General features: G+C 53.5%; 1 protein-coding gene across 3 annotated transcripts in view; it reads right to left on the bottom strand.

Moving 5' to 3' along the window:
- The window catches only part of CAMK2A (calcium/calmodulin-dependent protein kinase II alpha), a 70,866-nt gene that overhangs the window by 22,817 nt on the left and 30,832 nt on the right, over positions 1 to 17,217 (bottom strand). For all 3 annotated transcript variants that reach the window (XM_011985361.1, XM_011985363.1, XM_011985362.1), the window contains 10 exons: positions 15,033 to 15,087; positions 14,237 to 14,302; positions 14,044 to 14,116; positions 10,912 to 11,014; positions 9,441 to 9,524; positions 9,209 to 9,303; positions 8,134 to 8,256; positions 7,673 to 7,756; positions 5,785 to 5,827; positions 3,168 to 3,208 (listed from right to left, as the gene is read on the bottom strand). In XM_011985361.1, coding sequence (XP_011840751.1) covers positions 3,168 to 3,208; positions 5,785 to 5,827; positions 7,673 to 7,756; positions 8,134 to 8,256; positions 9,209 to 9,303; positions 9,441 to 9,524; positions 10,912 to 11,014; positions 14,044 to 14,116; positions 14,237 to 14,302; positions 15,033 to 15,087 — 767 coding nt within the window. The remainder of the gene's footprint in view (positions 1 to 3,167; positions 3,209 to 5,784; positions 5,828 to 7,672; positions 7,757 to 8,133; positions 8,257 to 9,208; positions 9,304 to 9,440; positions 9,525 to 10,911; positions 11,015 to 14,043; positions 14,117 to 14,236; positions 14,303 to 15,032; positions 15,088 to 17,217) is intronic.

Raw genomic sequence — 17,217 nt, 5'->3', positions numbered from 1 at the left:
GAGGAAACACAGAGCAGAGACTGCATCAGAATCGGACGCACAGTGACAGGATGGGACATGGGGAGAGAAGTCACGATGCACAATGGGACACCAACAGGGGCAGTGAGTGGGGCTGAGGGGAGTGAGCAGTCGGCCCTCCTCCTAGAAGTCCAGGCCTAGGGGTGGCCAGGAGGGGGACGTTGCTTCTTGGTGATAGAAAGGCTTTACTTCCCTGAATCACAAACGATGATGCTAATAATCTCGCGTTGATCAGCACTTTAGTTCGATTTAAAGGGACTTTCACTGAAAGTAGAAATCTCCCTCTTTCACCAAAAGTAGAAATCACATCTCTTAGAACCACATGTGGAAGCATAGTTCCAAGGTTAGCAAGGATGATAGAAACAGTACAGTCAAAATTCGCCTTGAAAAGCCCTTCAAGGCCCATAAAGTACAATATAGCATCATATCTCTGCCATTCCTGCAGTGCTGGAGCCAATCACTGCCTCTTCAGTTAAGCCCCGGATGAAATGGGGTTTGTCTCCAGCCACGCAGCGGTAGGAGGAACGTGTGCCTCCCCACTGGGCTGAAGGTGAGATAGTTAAAGGAGCCTGTGATGTGGCTCCACCAGGCCCTTCTGCTGTGACCCTCTCACCAGCCCCCTGCAAAGAACTGCTGTGTTCCCCTGGAACAGGCAACAGAATCGCTGGTGTGGGTCCCCCAGGGGGAGAACGGTAGGGCCCAGACTCAAACCCATGGCTTCTTGACTTGCCATCCAGTTTCAATCATACTGAAAATGCACCTGGACCCCCAGCTCTGCTGTTCTCCCCACACTCCTTCCAGGAGCAAGACATGGCAGGCCAGGTTCCCCAAATCCTGGGCCAGGCCCCCAGGTTATTCTCATCTTCCAATAGGACTTCTTCCCTCCTCCATCCAAGGCAGTGAAGGAGGCTGAGCTACAAAGAGATGGTTGGGCCAGGAGTGGCCTTCGAGCTCCCCTTCTTCCACACCCAGGCCACCCTGAGAAGTGTGTCCTGCACTGCAGGAAGCAGTGACGCTTTGTCCAGCTGTGCCCACTGGAAAGCCTGCAGTGGCCAGCAGAGCCCCATCATGCTGTGAGCTGTCCTTGCCATCTGACAGCTTCTGCTTCCTGGCCTTGCCCTAAAAGAGCTAATTAGCACTTCTTCCCAAGAACCAGCCTGATGGAGGCCTCTCCTGACCCCTTGCCCAGCCTCTACCAAGGCCACATCCAAGAGCCAAGCAGACCAGGGCAGCTTCTCGCTCTACCTCCTTAACCCACCAGTGTCTGTGGTCTCTGTCCCCACATCCCCCAAATCGGGGCTAGGGAGTCTGCTTTCCCCAGGGGGCCCAGCACCCCTAGCTCAGTATCTCCACACAGGGGTCAGAGAGGGCCCCAGCTGTTCCAAAGCTGGCAGCTCCACACTGCACATCCCTCCGTTACCCCTACACACAGAGGGGTGGGGAGTTGGCTCAGGGTTAACCCAAAACAGCAGGCAAGCCAAAATTCAATGCCAGATTCCATTACAGGATTTGAAATGAGTGCCTATTAACTATAAATTAAGTTGACTTTAGATCTGTGGTTTTCAAATATTCTTGAGAAAACTTTGTTTTCAAGAGAAATCTTACCCAAAAGTCTAATACATAAAATGGAGGAAAAATAATAGTGCCTAGCATCTCCCGAGTGTGTATTGCATACCAGCACCATGCTAAGCTCTATACCAGCACCATGCTAAGCTCTCAACGCGCATTGTATTAGTTAATCCTCACCAGTAGCCTTAGGAGGTGGAGACCTCTTTTAACCTCATTGCATGAATGAAGAAGCACAGGCTCAGGGAATGTAAATACCCAGTCAAGGTCTAGCTGCAGGCAAGCCCAAGGGCTGTCTTCACCATGGTCATGTTCTGGTTGAAGTGGGTATGAGAAGCCCAGAACCATGTAAACCTGGCACCTTCCACATCCCACTGCACTCCATGTACTGCCAGAGGTGCCTCCCCAGTCAGTACCTTTGGGATCTGAGTTCAATTTGAAAACCACTGTCTTGGACTAGTAACCAAATAATTATGCATTTCTCTAGCACCCAAGATGAGAAGGGAGAATAATTAGGTAGGATTTTCTTGCCTTTTTTGTTTGTTTTTAAAGCTGCAATCTTGGAAATGATCATCAAATTCACACCCCACTCATTGTACTTATGGGAAAATTCAAGCTGGGAGGAGAAGGCTAAGGGCAGAGGGGAGACCCAATCCTGGCCTTGGACATCTAGCCCAGACTCCCTCCCATGCAACCTTGACAGACCAAAACCAGCGGCCAGAGACCATAAATGCTTCTTTAAACAAAGCCATCAAGCCACCAGCACACCTGGCTGTATTCAAACAGCATCCCACACCTTCCAATGTCCCGGGCACACCCCAGCCCTGGGGCCCTAGTCAGGCAGGGCTCTAAGCCCAGAAAAAGGCAGGGTCTCAAGAGAGGATAAGATTGAGTGGCAGAGGAGGAGGGAACTGCAGAGAGCAGGGGACCAGGCCCCAGAGAGCAGAGGGAGAAGAGAGAAGAGACGGAAGGAGGACCGCAGGTTGTGGAGGGACTGCAGGGTAACTCGGGCTCTAGGGGTGGGACAGGGCAGGCCCTTGGAGCCAGGAGGGGATTCTGGCACTGAACCAGCACCAGTAGGCCTTGGCGGGAGGGGGCACCTTGGAACCCAAAGCCTAGAGGAATGGCTGTCCATCCTCCACGAGCTTTCTGGGTGGGACTAAGCTGTACAGGGGGGCAGGGGCCCCATCCAGCCCATACATAGGCAGGACGGAGGTCACCCCTCATGACCATTTCTGTCATCTCCTTGCACCCTCTCTTGCACACCAGCTCTCCAGCCCTGGAGAACCACAGAAATCTCCTTCTGACCTGCCCCTTTCCTTGCGTCTGCCCCAGCCCCAGCACAACTGTCACTTCCACCCTCCTCCAGTCCCCCTTCTCCCATCTGCCTCCAGCAGTCACGGCGTGACGGTGGGCACCGAAGCCCAGCTTTTGGGTCTGGAGACAGCGTGGCCATGAATGTGGCCCACGTCTGCCCAGGACACCATCAGCAAGGCCCAGGTCTTGCTCCAGGCCTGAAAGCCGGTCTCTGTTGGCAGAAACGCTGCCAGAGCCAAGCCTGCCAGGCTCCTGGAGGGGCTTACCTTCACACCATCGCTCTTCTTGTTTCCCCCACTCTTCCCTCCTGTGGAGGAGAAAAAGTAGAGGGTTAACAACACCAGGCAGGGCACCAGGGCCCACAGGGCGAGGAAGAGCAGCATCCACAGGCAGCCGGAGGGCAGACCACAGGGAGCAGAGCCGGCCCAGTGATCCTGGGGGAGGCCTCCTCCTCTTCCTCCTCCTTCCTCCTTGGCAGCCCAGGGACTGCCAGTCGCCCGCTGGGTGGGCCTGGGTTCCCCGCCTTCTCAGCAATCTTAAGCATAACCCTCTGGCTTCATGGGTTGAGGGAGGTGTCCAACACGTCCCAGGACTGTGGGCTGCTGTCTCAGCCCGGGGATTCCCTCTGAATTCCCGTCACCACCGTGCTGGCGGTGGCCAACCCTAGGCCTGGCTGCCTGGCCCCAGGCTGGACACGCCCTCCCGGCCCTGGCCCTCTCTAATTTTAGCCCCACGCTGCTGCGGAGGTCATGTGTCAGCCCTGCCTACTCACTCTGGACAGCTGCAGGCTGCGTCTGACGGGTGACAAGAAGCAGACGCCCCCACTGGGGCCCACCCTGCCAAAGCACCTATCCCCTGCCTCTCTCCTCAGGCCATATAGACCTCCCCAACCTTAGACTCCAGAGCCCCATGCTGGCTCTGGCTATGGCCTGGGTGGCCGGGACAAGCAGAGCAACAGCTCTCTGGGAGCCTCCCCTGCTGTCATTTCCCCTTACCTCCCTCCTCACTTCCTGGCCAGAGCCCTGGAAGTAGGCATCAGCCAGGAAATGGCCTGAATGTCCAGCCCTGCCCACTGGCATCCGGCTGCTTCAGACTTAAGCAAATGCCTTAAATGCAACAAGGTATCTGCGAAGTACTTAGCACAGCACTTGGCACATATGCCACACATGCTCAGGAAATGGTAGCCATGATAAGACTTCTCCTGGTGGCCTTGAGACGGGGAGTCAGGAGGAGAGTCACATGAGCCACTGATGCCTCAGGGGCTCTGAGGCATGGGGCTCATGGCAGGTTACCTTCCCAGTTACCCCCACATTTCCACCTATGATCCCTTCAAGGTTCTCATTCCAAGCTCCCTACTTGCAAACCAAGGCAGGTGCCACCTCTGGATCCAGAAGCTGACAGGAATGGCTGTCCATTCGCCACAGGCTTTGGGGGGTTGGACTAGGATGTGTGGTGGGGCAGGGGGAGTGCTTTCTCCTTGAGCCTCAAGGTGGACGCCCCTCTCAGCTCCAGCCTACTGTCACAGGACTGTGGGTCCAGTGAGGCCACAGCATCTACTTTTCAAGAGACGAGAGCAATCTGGAGTTTTCTATGAAATTTCCTAATTTTTAAGTGTTAGAAACTCATTTGAAAAATTTTTTAAAACACCTCTACTTCCACAAAGCATATTAACAGATTCAATCCAGCTCACAGGCCGCCATTTTGTGAGCTCAGGACTAGAGTTCTCTAGGGTGCTTCAGTTGTTAAAAAAAGACTCTGACTGTGTAGGTAGCTCATCTTTCAGTTGACGGAATGGCACGATCCTTGTCCAGGGAGAGGGTGGGAAGGCAGTTTAATGAGGTGGGAAAAGCCCAGTCAGAAGTTCTAGTATCTGCCCACCTCTGGGTCTCACTCTTCCCAACTGGTTACATGGGCAGGTGGACCCACTCAATGCAGTCGGTTGCCCCCTTCTCAGAGCTGCCCTCTTGCTGTGGTGCTGGCCACAAATCTGCAGCAGCTTTCTCGGCTGGCCCCAGCCCCAGTCAGAGGGCCCCTCGGGTGAGCTTTACTCTATCTGCTATCTATATCTGCTCTGCTGCCTGCCAGTGGCCTGCGCTCCCCCAGAAGGAAGCCTCTGGCGGGCACTGGCCCCAGCTCTCTCTGATGTGCCAAGAGGAGCTTCTTGCTAAACCCTGACAATAATCCCTTCCCGTTCTCTCTGCGAAGCCACATGCCTCAGGTGATTGGGCACTCCCTGCCTTAACCAGCCCCGTTTGGCCAAGGGCCTGGGACGCTCCTGCCCTCGACTCCCTGGTGACCCAGCCCAGTTAAGGGCACTTGCTCTGGGGTTGGTCAAACCTGTGCTGAATGCAGGCTCTGCCTCTCTAGCCATGCGACCTGGGACAAGTCAGAGCTCACCTTCCTGAGCTTCTGCTTCCTCATCCCAAAAATAGGGATGGCAGCACCCCCAGCATCCCCTCTGCTACCTTGTCATGCAGGCCACCTGAGTGGAAGCACGGGACTGCGTAGCACAGGGCTCCAATCATGGTGGGCAATATTGTTACTCCCTGGACCTGGCTCCATCCCACCTAGACCTCAGCCCCCTGCAATCGGAAGCCTTCCCCTCTAGGCAGTCCGGCCTGAGAACCCCAGCACTGCTGTAGGAGTGGGGAGCCAGACTAAATCTCTAACCAGTCCTGGTGGGCCCTGGGCTTGCTAACGTTTGACCCCTCTTCACTTCTGGGCACAGGCCAGGGCAGGTGAGCTAAGCCCTTAGTCACAGAGTCCTCTGCAACTCCCTCTCCTCAGGCCCAGTGACCTGGGAGCATCCAAATATCTGACAGGACAGTGCCCCCAGTGAACTGGTGCAGGGCTTACTGGGGACCCCAAGGTCCTGCCACCTACCGGAGAAGTTCCTGGTGGCCAGCATCGTGGTGAGAATGGCTCCCTGCAAGAGATAAGAAGAGGGCAGTAGGAGAGGAGGCCAGAGTGAAGGGACACAGGAGGGACAGAGAGACGGGAGGGCCATGGGGAAGGAGAGGCAGGTACTGCATTCAGAGAGGAAGCCAAAGCCTCTGCCCAGCCCCTCCATTTGTCCCAACCCGAAACCCGGCCCAGAGCCCATCCCTCGCCCCCTGGAGAAGTCGGGGTGAGCTAGGCTTTAGCCAGTACAGCTCCTAGGACAAGGCCGCCCTAGGGGCAGATATTAATGGACCCCTTGGCCTGGCCCAAGCTGATGAACTTAACTCGAGGGACACCTACCAGCAGAGGCTCCTAAAGACGATGGACTTTTCTTGCTTGGGCAACAATAGTAGACCTTGTGTCCCCACCTCTTAGCCCTCTGCCCCATGCTGAGAGCATCTTGCTCCAGGACTAGCTCATCCCTCCATGTCCCCTGAGCTCAGAGAATCCAGGAGGACCCTCAATGTGGAGAAAGCCTCTTCCATCAACAAGCAGGCTGGGGGTCAATGGCCCCTTTGGTTCCAGAGCCAGCTGATTCAGACCTGACTTGACACCGTCTGAATCCCACTGCTTATGATGTTAAGAATCCCTGATTCTGATATTTTGAGAGTTCCTCTGTGACACAGCTTCCACTGCAGGATGGGGATGGGACTCAGTTCTCCTGGTATCATGCTGGCCACCACCCCTTAGTCTGTGTCCCCATCCTGAGCCTCCATTCCAGGCCTGGGAGCGGCAGGTAAGGATGTTCCACAAGAGCTGGGGCCTCTGCCTCTTCCCTCATCATCCCCAGTGTGCTGATGACTCCTCTGTTCCACTGGCCAGGGTCCCCTTAGTGCCTGGCAAAGGCCAGGCCAGGAGCTGTCACCACCCTGAGAGCACACAGAACCTGCAAGAATGTGAAGCTCTGGGCCCACCTGGGTCCCACTGAGCTCCACTGGGGCCACGATCACTATCTGAGTGCCTCAGCCATTCCTCCACAATACTTGGCAGCTGGGGCCCCTCCCCAATGAAGGTCTCATATTCAGTCACATCTCATCCCCAAAGCTCTCCCCAGCCACTCTGAACCACTTGTGGTGCCCCTAAGGGGTCAGGCACACTTCCAAACTTCTGCACAGGCTGTTCCCTCTGTCTGGAACACGTTCCCATTCTTGTTTTCTTTTTTTTTTTTTTTTGAGATGGAGTCTCGCTGTGTTGCCCAGGCTGGAGTGCAGTGGCATGATCTCCCTTACTGCAACCTCCACCTCCCAGGTTCAAGTGATTCTCCTGCCTCAGCCTCCTGAGTAGCTGGGATTACAGGCATGCACCACAATGCCTGGCTAATTTTTGTATTTTTAGTAGAGATGGGGTTTCATCACATTGGCCAGGCTGGTCTCGAACTCCTGACCTCAGGTGATCTGCCCACCTCAGCCTCACAAAGTGTTGGGATTACAGGCGTGAGCCACCGCACCTGGCCACACGTTCCCATTCTGACTTTAACTTGGTTAATACCTGCTTTTCCTCCAAGGTCTCAGCTTAAACGCCCCTAGCTCCAGACCCAGAATACCATTGTCCTGCTGTGTTCTCCCACCACCTTGAGGCTTGCCCAGGCACAGCACTCACCACTGCCCCGTAACACCCCAGGAGCTTGTCTGTCCTCTCCACTAGAGCAAGGGCTCAGTCACTTACCGCTCACTCCCCAAGCCCAGCCTGCTGTCCAGCATGCAGCAGGTGTTCAATAAATGCTTATTGAATCAGTGAAAGAAAGAACTAGTGAGCGAGTCTCCTGGCCTCTGTAGAGACCCAGGCAGAGTTAGTCCCATGGCCAGGACTGTGGAGGGTGAGGACCTGTTACCTTCAGTTTCCTCCTGGCATTGAACTTCTTCAGGCAGTCCACGGTCTCCTGTCTGTGCATGCAGGATGCCACGGTGGAGCGGTGCTGGAGGAGGTAGGGGAGAGGGCTGTGAGTGGAAGGCAGGCTGGAAGACAGGCGACCCAAGGGTACCACTCAGCAGGGCGTCTTATTGGAGGTGTGGTTGACATCTTGGGGAGAACAATCCATTGCTCTAGGGGATGTTTCAGGGTGTTTAGCATCCTGGCACCAGACATTCAATGCCAGTAGCACAGTCAGTTGAATGCCAACCCAGAATACTTACTCCTCGTTTCCACATTACCCCTGAGAACCACAGCAGGGGCAGTCTCTTGGATTAAGCCCTCTCAGCCCCATGGGCCAGGGGCAGGGCCAGTACTCTGTAGGGGCCTGGACCATGAGGTCTGGAGGGGCTCCTGGGAGAGGTCCTGCTGAGGGAGGCTCACCGAGATCCAGGGGTGCTTAAGGGCTTCGGCAGCTGTGATGCGTTTGGATGGGTTAATGGTCAGCATCTTATTGATCAGATCCTTGGCTTCCGGGGTGACGGTGTCCCATTCTGGTGATGGGAACTGGAAGGGGCAGAGAGGCCAGGTTTGCCCAGCCTGCCCCAGGCCACCCCTGCGATCCCCCAGCCCCTGACTGGCAGGGGAGCAGGCAGGGGTCCTGCTGCCCATCCACGCGGACATCCACACCAGGAGGAGTTGGGGCTCCTCACTACAGGGGAGGGGCAGGGCCCCCTGGCCCCGTAAATATCAGAACACAGTGGAGGGAAAGGAGGCCTCCCTCCATCCATCATTCTGAGACTGTGCCTTATTTGGAGAGCAGCCAGCCAGTGGCTTTAGCCCAGACTTCAGAATCAAAAGGCCTGAGTTCAAGTCCTGGCTCTGCCTCCTGGGTTGTGTCACCTGGGTAAGTCACATGACCCCTTGAGCTATCTCTAGAGATGTTATGAGAACTAAATACAATATAAAACATATAGCACAGAGCTTAATAGCTATCTGCATAAAATCAATACAGCTTGGTAGTTAGAAGCATGGATGGTAGAGCCAGACTGCCTAGGTTCATATCCCACCTCTACCATTTCTTAGCTATGTGATTTGGGCAGTTACTTGACCTCTCTGTAGCTCAGCTTCTCTGTATATAAAATGGGAATAGTAACAGTACCTATGGCATAGATTGGTGTGAGGATTAAACGTAATAATATGTGTAAAACATTCAGAAGAGTGCTATAGAATTGTTAGCTATTATTTGTATATATGAGAGAGAAAGAGAGAAACCCTGGCTTGGGAGGCTGCCTCTCCCCCACTCCTCACTCCATTTTGGTGCTGCTTCTTGCCTTCTGGGGCCCCACAGGATAAATCTCCAACCATTAGGCACAGCATGGTAACCACCTGGCCCTGGTCAGCCTTCATGCCCCCATGGGGTTCACCCCTGCACCAGAACTAGAGAGTGGCTTGGCGTTGGCTTTCATTGGAAGGGCACCAGAGGATGATGGGGGCTAAAGAGAGGAGCGACACTCACATCATAGGCGCCGGCTTTGATCTGCTGGTACAGGCGGTGCTGGTCCTCATCCCAGAATGGGGGGTACCCAACCAGCAGGATGTACAGGATGACCCCTGGAGAGAGGATCAGAGAACCTTCAACCCACGGTGGGGAGGAGACATGGGGGGAGGGGAGTGATGGGAAAGGAGAGAGGGGGCCCCAGAGGCCAGGGTGCAGCCAGGGGCACTAAAGGGCCTTAGGATGAACTCACCACAAGCCCACAGGTCCACAGGCTTCCCATATGGGTCCTTCCGCAGCACTTCTGGGGAGAGGTATCCAGGAGTCCCTGCAAACCCTGCTCCCAGACACACAGACAGGCAGACACATACACAGAGGTTGTCTCGTAAGTAACCTGGAGCAAGATCCTGCTGGAAGAGGGGATGAGGGTTGCTCTGGAGCTGGGGAAAACAGCCCCTGCCCCTCAGGTGCACTTGGGCTTGTATTGTGCAACCCCAGTCGGCCCAAGACATAAGCCTGATGAGCCAGCAAAGCCTCTAGATCAGACCCACAACTACCTAGCACACCTGTCACCACTTCCCACTTCAGAGCCAGTAGTAATCAGTCACAGAGCTTCTTCCTACTGGGTCCTGACTCGGGATCATAAGCTTCTCAGCGCCACTCTTCCAGGAGCCACTAGCGATCCACTGCTGGTGGCTTCAAGATGAAATGCACCTGCCATGTCAGCCCCAGGCTGAGAGCTAAACCCTGGCCCACTCTGCACTCCCTTGTTGAAGTTGGTCATGGGACGTCGGGAGGCCTGTCCTAACTGACTTTGCCCCTTGGGTAAGTCTCTTTATCTTCTAGTCCTTATTTCCTCATCTGTCAAATGAAGGATTAGGGATTTCTATCTTAAGTGCCTCCCAGTGTTGTTGAGAGGGTCAATTGAAATAATGGACACCCAAGGTATTCTAACAAGTAATTTTAAGAATAGTTACAAGTTACTGAGTGTATATACTATAAGCATTGGGCTGAGCTCATCACATGCCTGGTCACATTTAATCCTGACACGACTCCTATGGAACATACAATTATTATCCCCATTTTACAGATGAGGAATGAAGGCACAGAGAGGTGAAGTGACTTAGCCAAAGTCACATACCTTATAAGTAGCAGAGTCTGGATTTGAACCCAGAACTCTGGTTCTTAACCATGTCTCAATATTGCCCACTGAAAAGTACTCCCAGGTAGCTGAAAGAGGCCCAGTTATACCAAAATCACAAAGCAGGCTGGATCGTCTGAGTTTAAGTCCTGGTCTACCCCTTTTAAACTTTCTTGACCTTCTGCAAGTTTCCTGCCATTTTTTTCGTCATCTTTAAAATCAGGATAATAATCTCAAGCACCTAGACTATTAGAGCAGCTCTGTGGAAACTTCCCTAAGGCCTTCAACCACAGGGAGCCCTTCGGGGAGGAGAGATGGCAGAGGGGAGTGACAGGAAAGGAGAGAGGGGGCCCCAGGGAGCCCTGTGGAAACCCGTAGGTTCCCATGCCTGGGCCCTGGGGACACAGATGGGTGCTGCCCACTGGCTCAGAGGCTAGATGGGGCAGAGCCTCTGCTCTACCAGCCCCGGCTGGCCCAACAGCATCTCCAGCCATACCCACTCAGGCAGGGGGTTCCCAGAGGCTGGTGTGTCAACACAAATGGGTGCTGACCCCCAACACTCCTGCCAGCCCACCCCACTTACCAAACCATGCCTGCTGCTCCCCCTCCACCTCTATGGCCAGGCCAAAGTCTGCCAGCTTCACTGCGGCACCCTTGAGCTTGGAGGCCAGCAACAGATTCTCAGGCTTGTCAGGACCAGAGAAGAGGGAGGAAGGGGAGGAAAGCGCCAAGAGACAGTCAGCAGATTCAGAGCCTCACCTCTGGGGGCCTGGGCTCACAGGAAGAACAGCCCGGCCCTCCGGGGCCCCTGCTCTCATCTCCAGCCCCGCCTCAGGTTCCTGAGTCTCAGTCCACGAGACAGGACTACCCTGTGGCAAGACCTCCATCCGCTACAACAGAAAGGCCCTTTCTCCATCGGCCACTCCTCCCTCCCCACTTCAGGGTCTGGGGCCGGACTGAGGTGAGAGCGGGGTAGTACTGTCACCACCACAATAAGGAAGCAGTAGCAGCAGCAGCAGCATTGATTGTGCCCCTACTATATGCCAGCCTCTGGTTAAATGTTCTGTGTGCAACATCTTATGTATCATCTCAATGACCCTTTCGGGTAGGTATTATTACCTACATTTTCCACAGAGGCCTTCTTACGCCCCTTGAAACAGTCCATCTTGTTTCCACCTCAGGGCCTTTTCGCTTCGTTTTCCTCCTCTAATTTTTTTCCCCAAGCTTCACAAAGCTGGCCCTTCTGCTTTGCCCAGCCCTCAGTCTCATGTCACCCCATGGAGGAGACCCTCCACGGTTACTCTGTCTAGAGGGGAAGCCCTCAGGCATCCTCTGTCTTTGCTCCTGTTGTTACCTTCATAGATCTCATCACTATTTGCAGTGATTTTCCCCATCTGTCTATGTGCTTGTTCATTATCTGTCAGGGGATGTGAGTTACTTATCTGTCCTGTTCACCACTGTATCACCAGCACCTAGGTTGGGGGGCCACACAGCAGGCACTTAATCAGTATTTGTCATGTATACGAAGATGAGAAAACTGACGCTCAGAGAGGTTACGTGACTTGGCCAAGATCACGCAGCTGGGAAGGGATAGAGCCAGAATCGAGGCAAAGTCTGACTCTATCTTAACTGCTCTAGGCTGAAAGATGATAAGGCTGATACATGGGGGCAGCGGCTGACTCGGGAAGTTCCCACACCTGGCCTCTGGGGCATTGAGGCTGCCACTTTGCACTGGCTCAGCCTCCAGAATTCCTCCACTTCCTGCTGGTCCCTTCACTGTGGGACTCAGGATGGAGGGGGCGCTAACAGTGTGGGCTGATTTAGATAGTCCCAGTTTCTTATCCCAGTGCTGCCCACCTCTATGCCATGACATGTGGGCAAATTATTTCACTTCTCTGAGCTTTAGTTTCCTCTGAGAAAAATGCCTACCTTATGAGGTGGTGCATGGATTAACTGAGATAATCTGTGTAAGCACTTCGCTGTGGCCTGCGGTAAGTGTTTGGTAAATGTTAGTACTCCTATTTTCTGCTTGCAGAGGGGCTCAGAGTCTCTGAAGACTGTTGGTTTTAAGTCCTCCTCTGATCCCCTTCCCAGTGGGACTTCTGAAGGGCCCCACCTCTGACCTTTCCCTGTCTAAAGCTAGGCTGGACCCAAACAAATATAGCTCCCTCCGCCTGGCTCAAAGGCCTCCTTTGTCCTCTGGGGACAATGTTCCTAACATGTCCTGGGTCTCAGTAGCTGTCCTGCCCTGATTTGATGAATGTGTCACTAATTATTGTATCCAGAGTGGCCTAAATTTGGGCTGCCTCTCCTCCTTCCTCCTCCAGTGCAGGGGCTGCAGCTATAATGGGAACAGGCGCTCTGGGAGAGCCGCCCTGCAGTCTGGCTGGAGACCCTCTTCGAATGCACACTCGTCTCATCTAGACTGAGCCACAGGGAGCTTGCCTAGGGCTCGGGAGAGAAGCCATGGCCTGCCCAAGACAGTCAGAGAGGGGCAGGGGCTCTCTTCAGAGCACTGTGCCCCAAAGAGGGACCCAGACCAGTGGAAGCATTCCCAGGGAGGGTGCCCAGGATGAGGATGGCCTGGAAATCACATTCCAGGGGGACTGTGGCAGGGGTGGGTACACCCTGCAGAGGACTTAGCAGCTACAACAAAGCTGCTGGAGTCCCTCTAGGGCTCTTCCAAGCTGGAGGTTTGGTCTCTGTGTGGTTCTAAACCTCAGAACTGAGGTTCAGGGCAAAGCCTGTCCAGCAGGGAACAGCGTCCCCCAGTGGTGCAAGGGGCTACCCCGTGGGAAGTGAGTTTGCCGTCACTGAAGAACAAAAAGCAGAGGTTTGATGGACCTCTGGCAGGGTCACCCTAGAAGGGGCTGGTGAGGAAGTAGGAGCTGGATAGAGTGGCCTTTTGGCACCAGACTCTCAAGGTCACAGGATCTGGGGTTAGAAGGCCAGAGTTCCCCCACCCTAGCTCAGGACAATTGAACTGCATGTTCTTGGGCAAACTGCTTGAACTCTTTAGGCCTTAGTTTCCTGCTCTGCAAAATGGAGACAATATGAACTACCAGCCACTGATACCATGGGGCTCAGTAGCAGAGATCCATGAAGTCCCTGAGGAAGGGGCAAGGCCGTGCAGCTGGTGCCAGTCCTAGACTCTGCAATCTCCTTCAGGTAAAAGGAAGGAGAACTGCACGGGACTAGAGTCTGGGTTTTCTTCTCCCCTGGCCTGCCACAGATGCAGGAACAAGACTAATAATGCATCTGTATACCAGGCCCTGTGCTATCTCATTTCACATCCTCACCAACCCTTTGCAGAGGTTGCTATGGCAACCCCCATTGTAAAGAATCCGAGGTTCAGGAAGGTCATGCTACTAAAGGCTGCATGGCTAGAAGGTGGCCTGGTTGAGATTTGGACCCAGCCTGCCTTCTTCCCCACCCACTGTAGCCAATCATGACAGTGTAACTGCAGCTCACCCATCCTGGCACAAAGCACGTGGGCTGGGAGTTGGAAGAGCAGGGGGCCAAACACAGATGCTCTACCTTCCTGAGCTCAGTTTCCTCATCTGAACAGTGGCAAAAATAATCTCACTCACCCCACCTGCCAGCCTAACACAGAGAAATTAAAGGGATTCTGATCATGTCCGGCTCTGCAGGAGTAGGGACGTGCAGAGGAGAGAGGGGCTCCCAGGGTGAGCCACACCCACGGTGGGTTGCTCACCTTCAGGTCCCGGTGCACCACCCCCATCTGGTGGCAGTGCAGCACAGCCTCCAGGATCTGCTGGATACAGTGACTAGGGAGAGAGAGAGGAAGGGGTCACGGTGGTGTGAGCACAGGCCTCCCCTGGGAAGCTGACAGCAGGCAAGAGTGCCCTGTCCCCAGGTGCCATTGCCAGGCAGCAGCTGACACTCACCTGGCATCCGCCTCACTGTAATACTCCCGGGCCACGATATCTTCAAACAGTTCCCCACCAGTGACCCTAGGGAGACAGGCACGGAATCAACCCTCCGATAGAGGCAACAGGTGCTGCCTCATCTGGAGGAGTCTCCAAGAAGCTAAGGATGGGGACCAGGGACCTCAGGACCTCAGCCACAAAAGGGGGGGCCCCAGGGTCACTGGGGTGTCCCCTGCTGCAATCCCCTTCATCTTCCAGAGCACCCTTCCATTGACTCCAGTCCCCTCTCCTTCTCCATCCCTGGCCCTTCTTCCCCACCTAACCCAGGCTGGAGTCTGGAGGTTAGGGACACTCAGAGCACATCACTAGGCTCATTAGGAAGCCTATGGCCTCCCCCATGGTTCATATCTCAAGGGCTATTTTTTATCAATGAGACTGGCCCCATCACTAATTTTCATTGCCATACCAGGAACTACTGTGGCCTAACATTTCATTATTGCTTCTCTTTGAATCAACACTCTTCAAAAAAAAATTAAACATATTCCAGAAGGAAACTTTATATTGCCACTGAAAATGGAAAACCAGCATCACTGGCCACAAATAGAAGAGAAGCAAAAATAAATATGGGATGAAAGCTAAAAGTGTTTGTTGGTGTTTTAGGAAAGTCAGCTTGCACTGCTTGGGTGGCAGGCCCACCACATTTGGGGAAACTCTGGACCACAAGAGGGAATTCAGCCCAAGAGGTCCAGTGAGGCCATCCCTGATTAGGCTGCCCCGACATCCTTGGCACATCCCAGGGCGGGGCCAAACTCACAGGTCGAAGATCAGGTAGTGGTGTCCCTCCTCTGAGATGCTGTCATGGAGTCGGACTGTGGGCAGTGCAAGGCAGTTGGTTACAGCGGGACACACTGCTGCCCAGGCCCGCCCTCCCTCTCTCCCTTCCCCTGTATATCCAACACCCCACGCTCCCAGACAGTCACTGGGTACACACCAGGTGCCAGGTGCTTTGACAAGTGCCGGTGAACAAGGGCTCACTGCATTGAGTCCGAATAGACCTCAGGCATTACTGAAACGGGGCTGGGCTTAAACACGAAAGATGCCTGTTTAGGTCAGAGTTTAGTGCCCTCCCCTCTCCGAAACCCTGTTTGGTTGCTGGGCAGGCCTAAGTCATGGAAAGCCTGTGGCTCCAATCTCTGCCACTTACTAGCCGTGTGACTTCTGGCAAGTTGCTAGGACTTTCTGAGCCTCTCTTTCCTTGCCTGGACAATGAAAATGAAACCCCTGAACTTGCAGGCTTGTTATGAGAGTTCCAGGAGGCATGCAGTTGGTGCTCACTCAGTGCTGCCTGAGCTAATATCCTGCTCTGCTCCCAAGTCTGAGGAGATCATGGAGCACGGAGGCCAGAGGCAGGAGTGACAGGGTCCCTGTGTTCTGGCTTGCTGAGGAGCTGTCATCTCTTCACACCCCATTTACCCAGAACAGAGGCAAAGCTCCCAGGAGCCCAGGGCTCCCAGCATGCACCCCTGAGCTATTAGAAGGAAGGGCCTGAGTCCTCGAGCTGACTCTGGGACCGCATCCTGTCAGTCAAGAGCAAGTTCTCACAAGACAGGGCTCACATCCTTCCCCGCACCACAGCCTAAAAATGTCCATGCAGGGGCGTGCTGGCTCGGTGAATGACGATTCATCCGCACAATGGAAAATGGCACAGCTGCTAAAATAATGCGGCAGTTATGTATCTACTCGTTCAGAGTCATCTCCAAATTATGTTGCTTGGTGAAAAAGCCAAGTGCAAAACAGTATGCGTAGTACTTTTTTAAAGGATGTATTTAAGTTTATATATGGCATACATCTCTCTGGAAGAATACAGAGAAGCAGGCACTGGGGGCGCCTCTGGGGAGGGGAATTGGGGGAGTTGGGTCACGAGAGGAGACTCACTTTTCACTATGAATCCTAGTGCCATCTGAATGTTTGCCAGGTGCATATATTTCTGACTCAACATTGAGTCCCCTGAATTGTTTATGGCTCTCATAATTGTACATGAAGTTTAGAGACAGGCAGGCATCAGATACCCCAGAGCTGGTGCCTGTAGGGAGAGGTGGATGGGCTCCAGAGATGGAGAGGGAAGGGGCACAGATTAAAATGAAAATTTAGGCTGGGAGCAGTGGCTCACACCTGTAATCCCAGCACTTTGGGAGGCCGAAGCAGGTGGATCACCTGAGGTCAGGAGTTTGAGACCAGCCTGGCCAACATGGTGAAACCCCGTCTCTACTAAAAATACAATACAAAAATTAGCTGGGCGTGGTGGCGCACACTTATAATCCCAGCTACTCCAGAGGCTGAGGCAGAAGAATTGCTTGAGCCCAGGAGGCGGAGGTTGCAGTGAGCCGAGATCGTGCCACTGCACTCCAGCCTGAGCGACAAAGCAAGACTCCATCTCAAAAACACAAAAACTAAAATAAAATAAGATAAAATTAAAAAAAATAAAAATTTAGGCCAGGTGCAGTGGCTCACCCTGTAATCCCAGCACTATGGGAGGCCGAGGCGGGTGGATAACTTGAGCTCAGGAGTTCAAGACCAACCTGGGCAACATGACGAAACACCTCTAGAAACATCTCTACAAACAATACAAAAATTAGTTGGGCATGGTGGCAGGCACTTGTCGTCCCAACTACTTGGGGAGCTAAGGGGGGAGGGTTGTTTGAGCCCAGGAGGTGGAGGTTGCAGTGAGCCAAGATTGCCCCACTGCATTCCAGCCTGGGTAATAGAGTGAGAATGTCTCAAAATAATAATAATAATAATAATAATAATAACAACAACAACAATAATAATATAATAATAAAATGAAAATTTAAAACATTCTTTAATGATGACACATATTTATAAATAATAACTAAAAGATGTTTTAGATATATTCTAAAGCAAAATTTTAAATCTTAAAGGCACATGTAATTCTGCTTTAATTCCTTTCAACATTTTATTATAAAAAATTCAGGCCGGGC

This window comes from Mandrillus leucophaeus, unplaced genomic scaffold, assembly GCF_000951045.1.
Source record: "Mandrillus leucophaeus isolate KB7577 unplaced genomic scaffold, Mleu.le_1.0 Scaffold282, whole genome shotgun sequence".
Taxonomy (NCBI): Eukaryota; Metazoa; Chordata; class Mammalia; order Primates; family Cercopithecidae; genus Mandrillus; species Mandrillus leucophaeus.
This window is presented reverse-complemented; position numbering and strand designations above follow the sequence as displayed.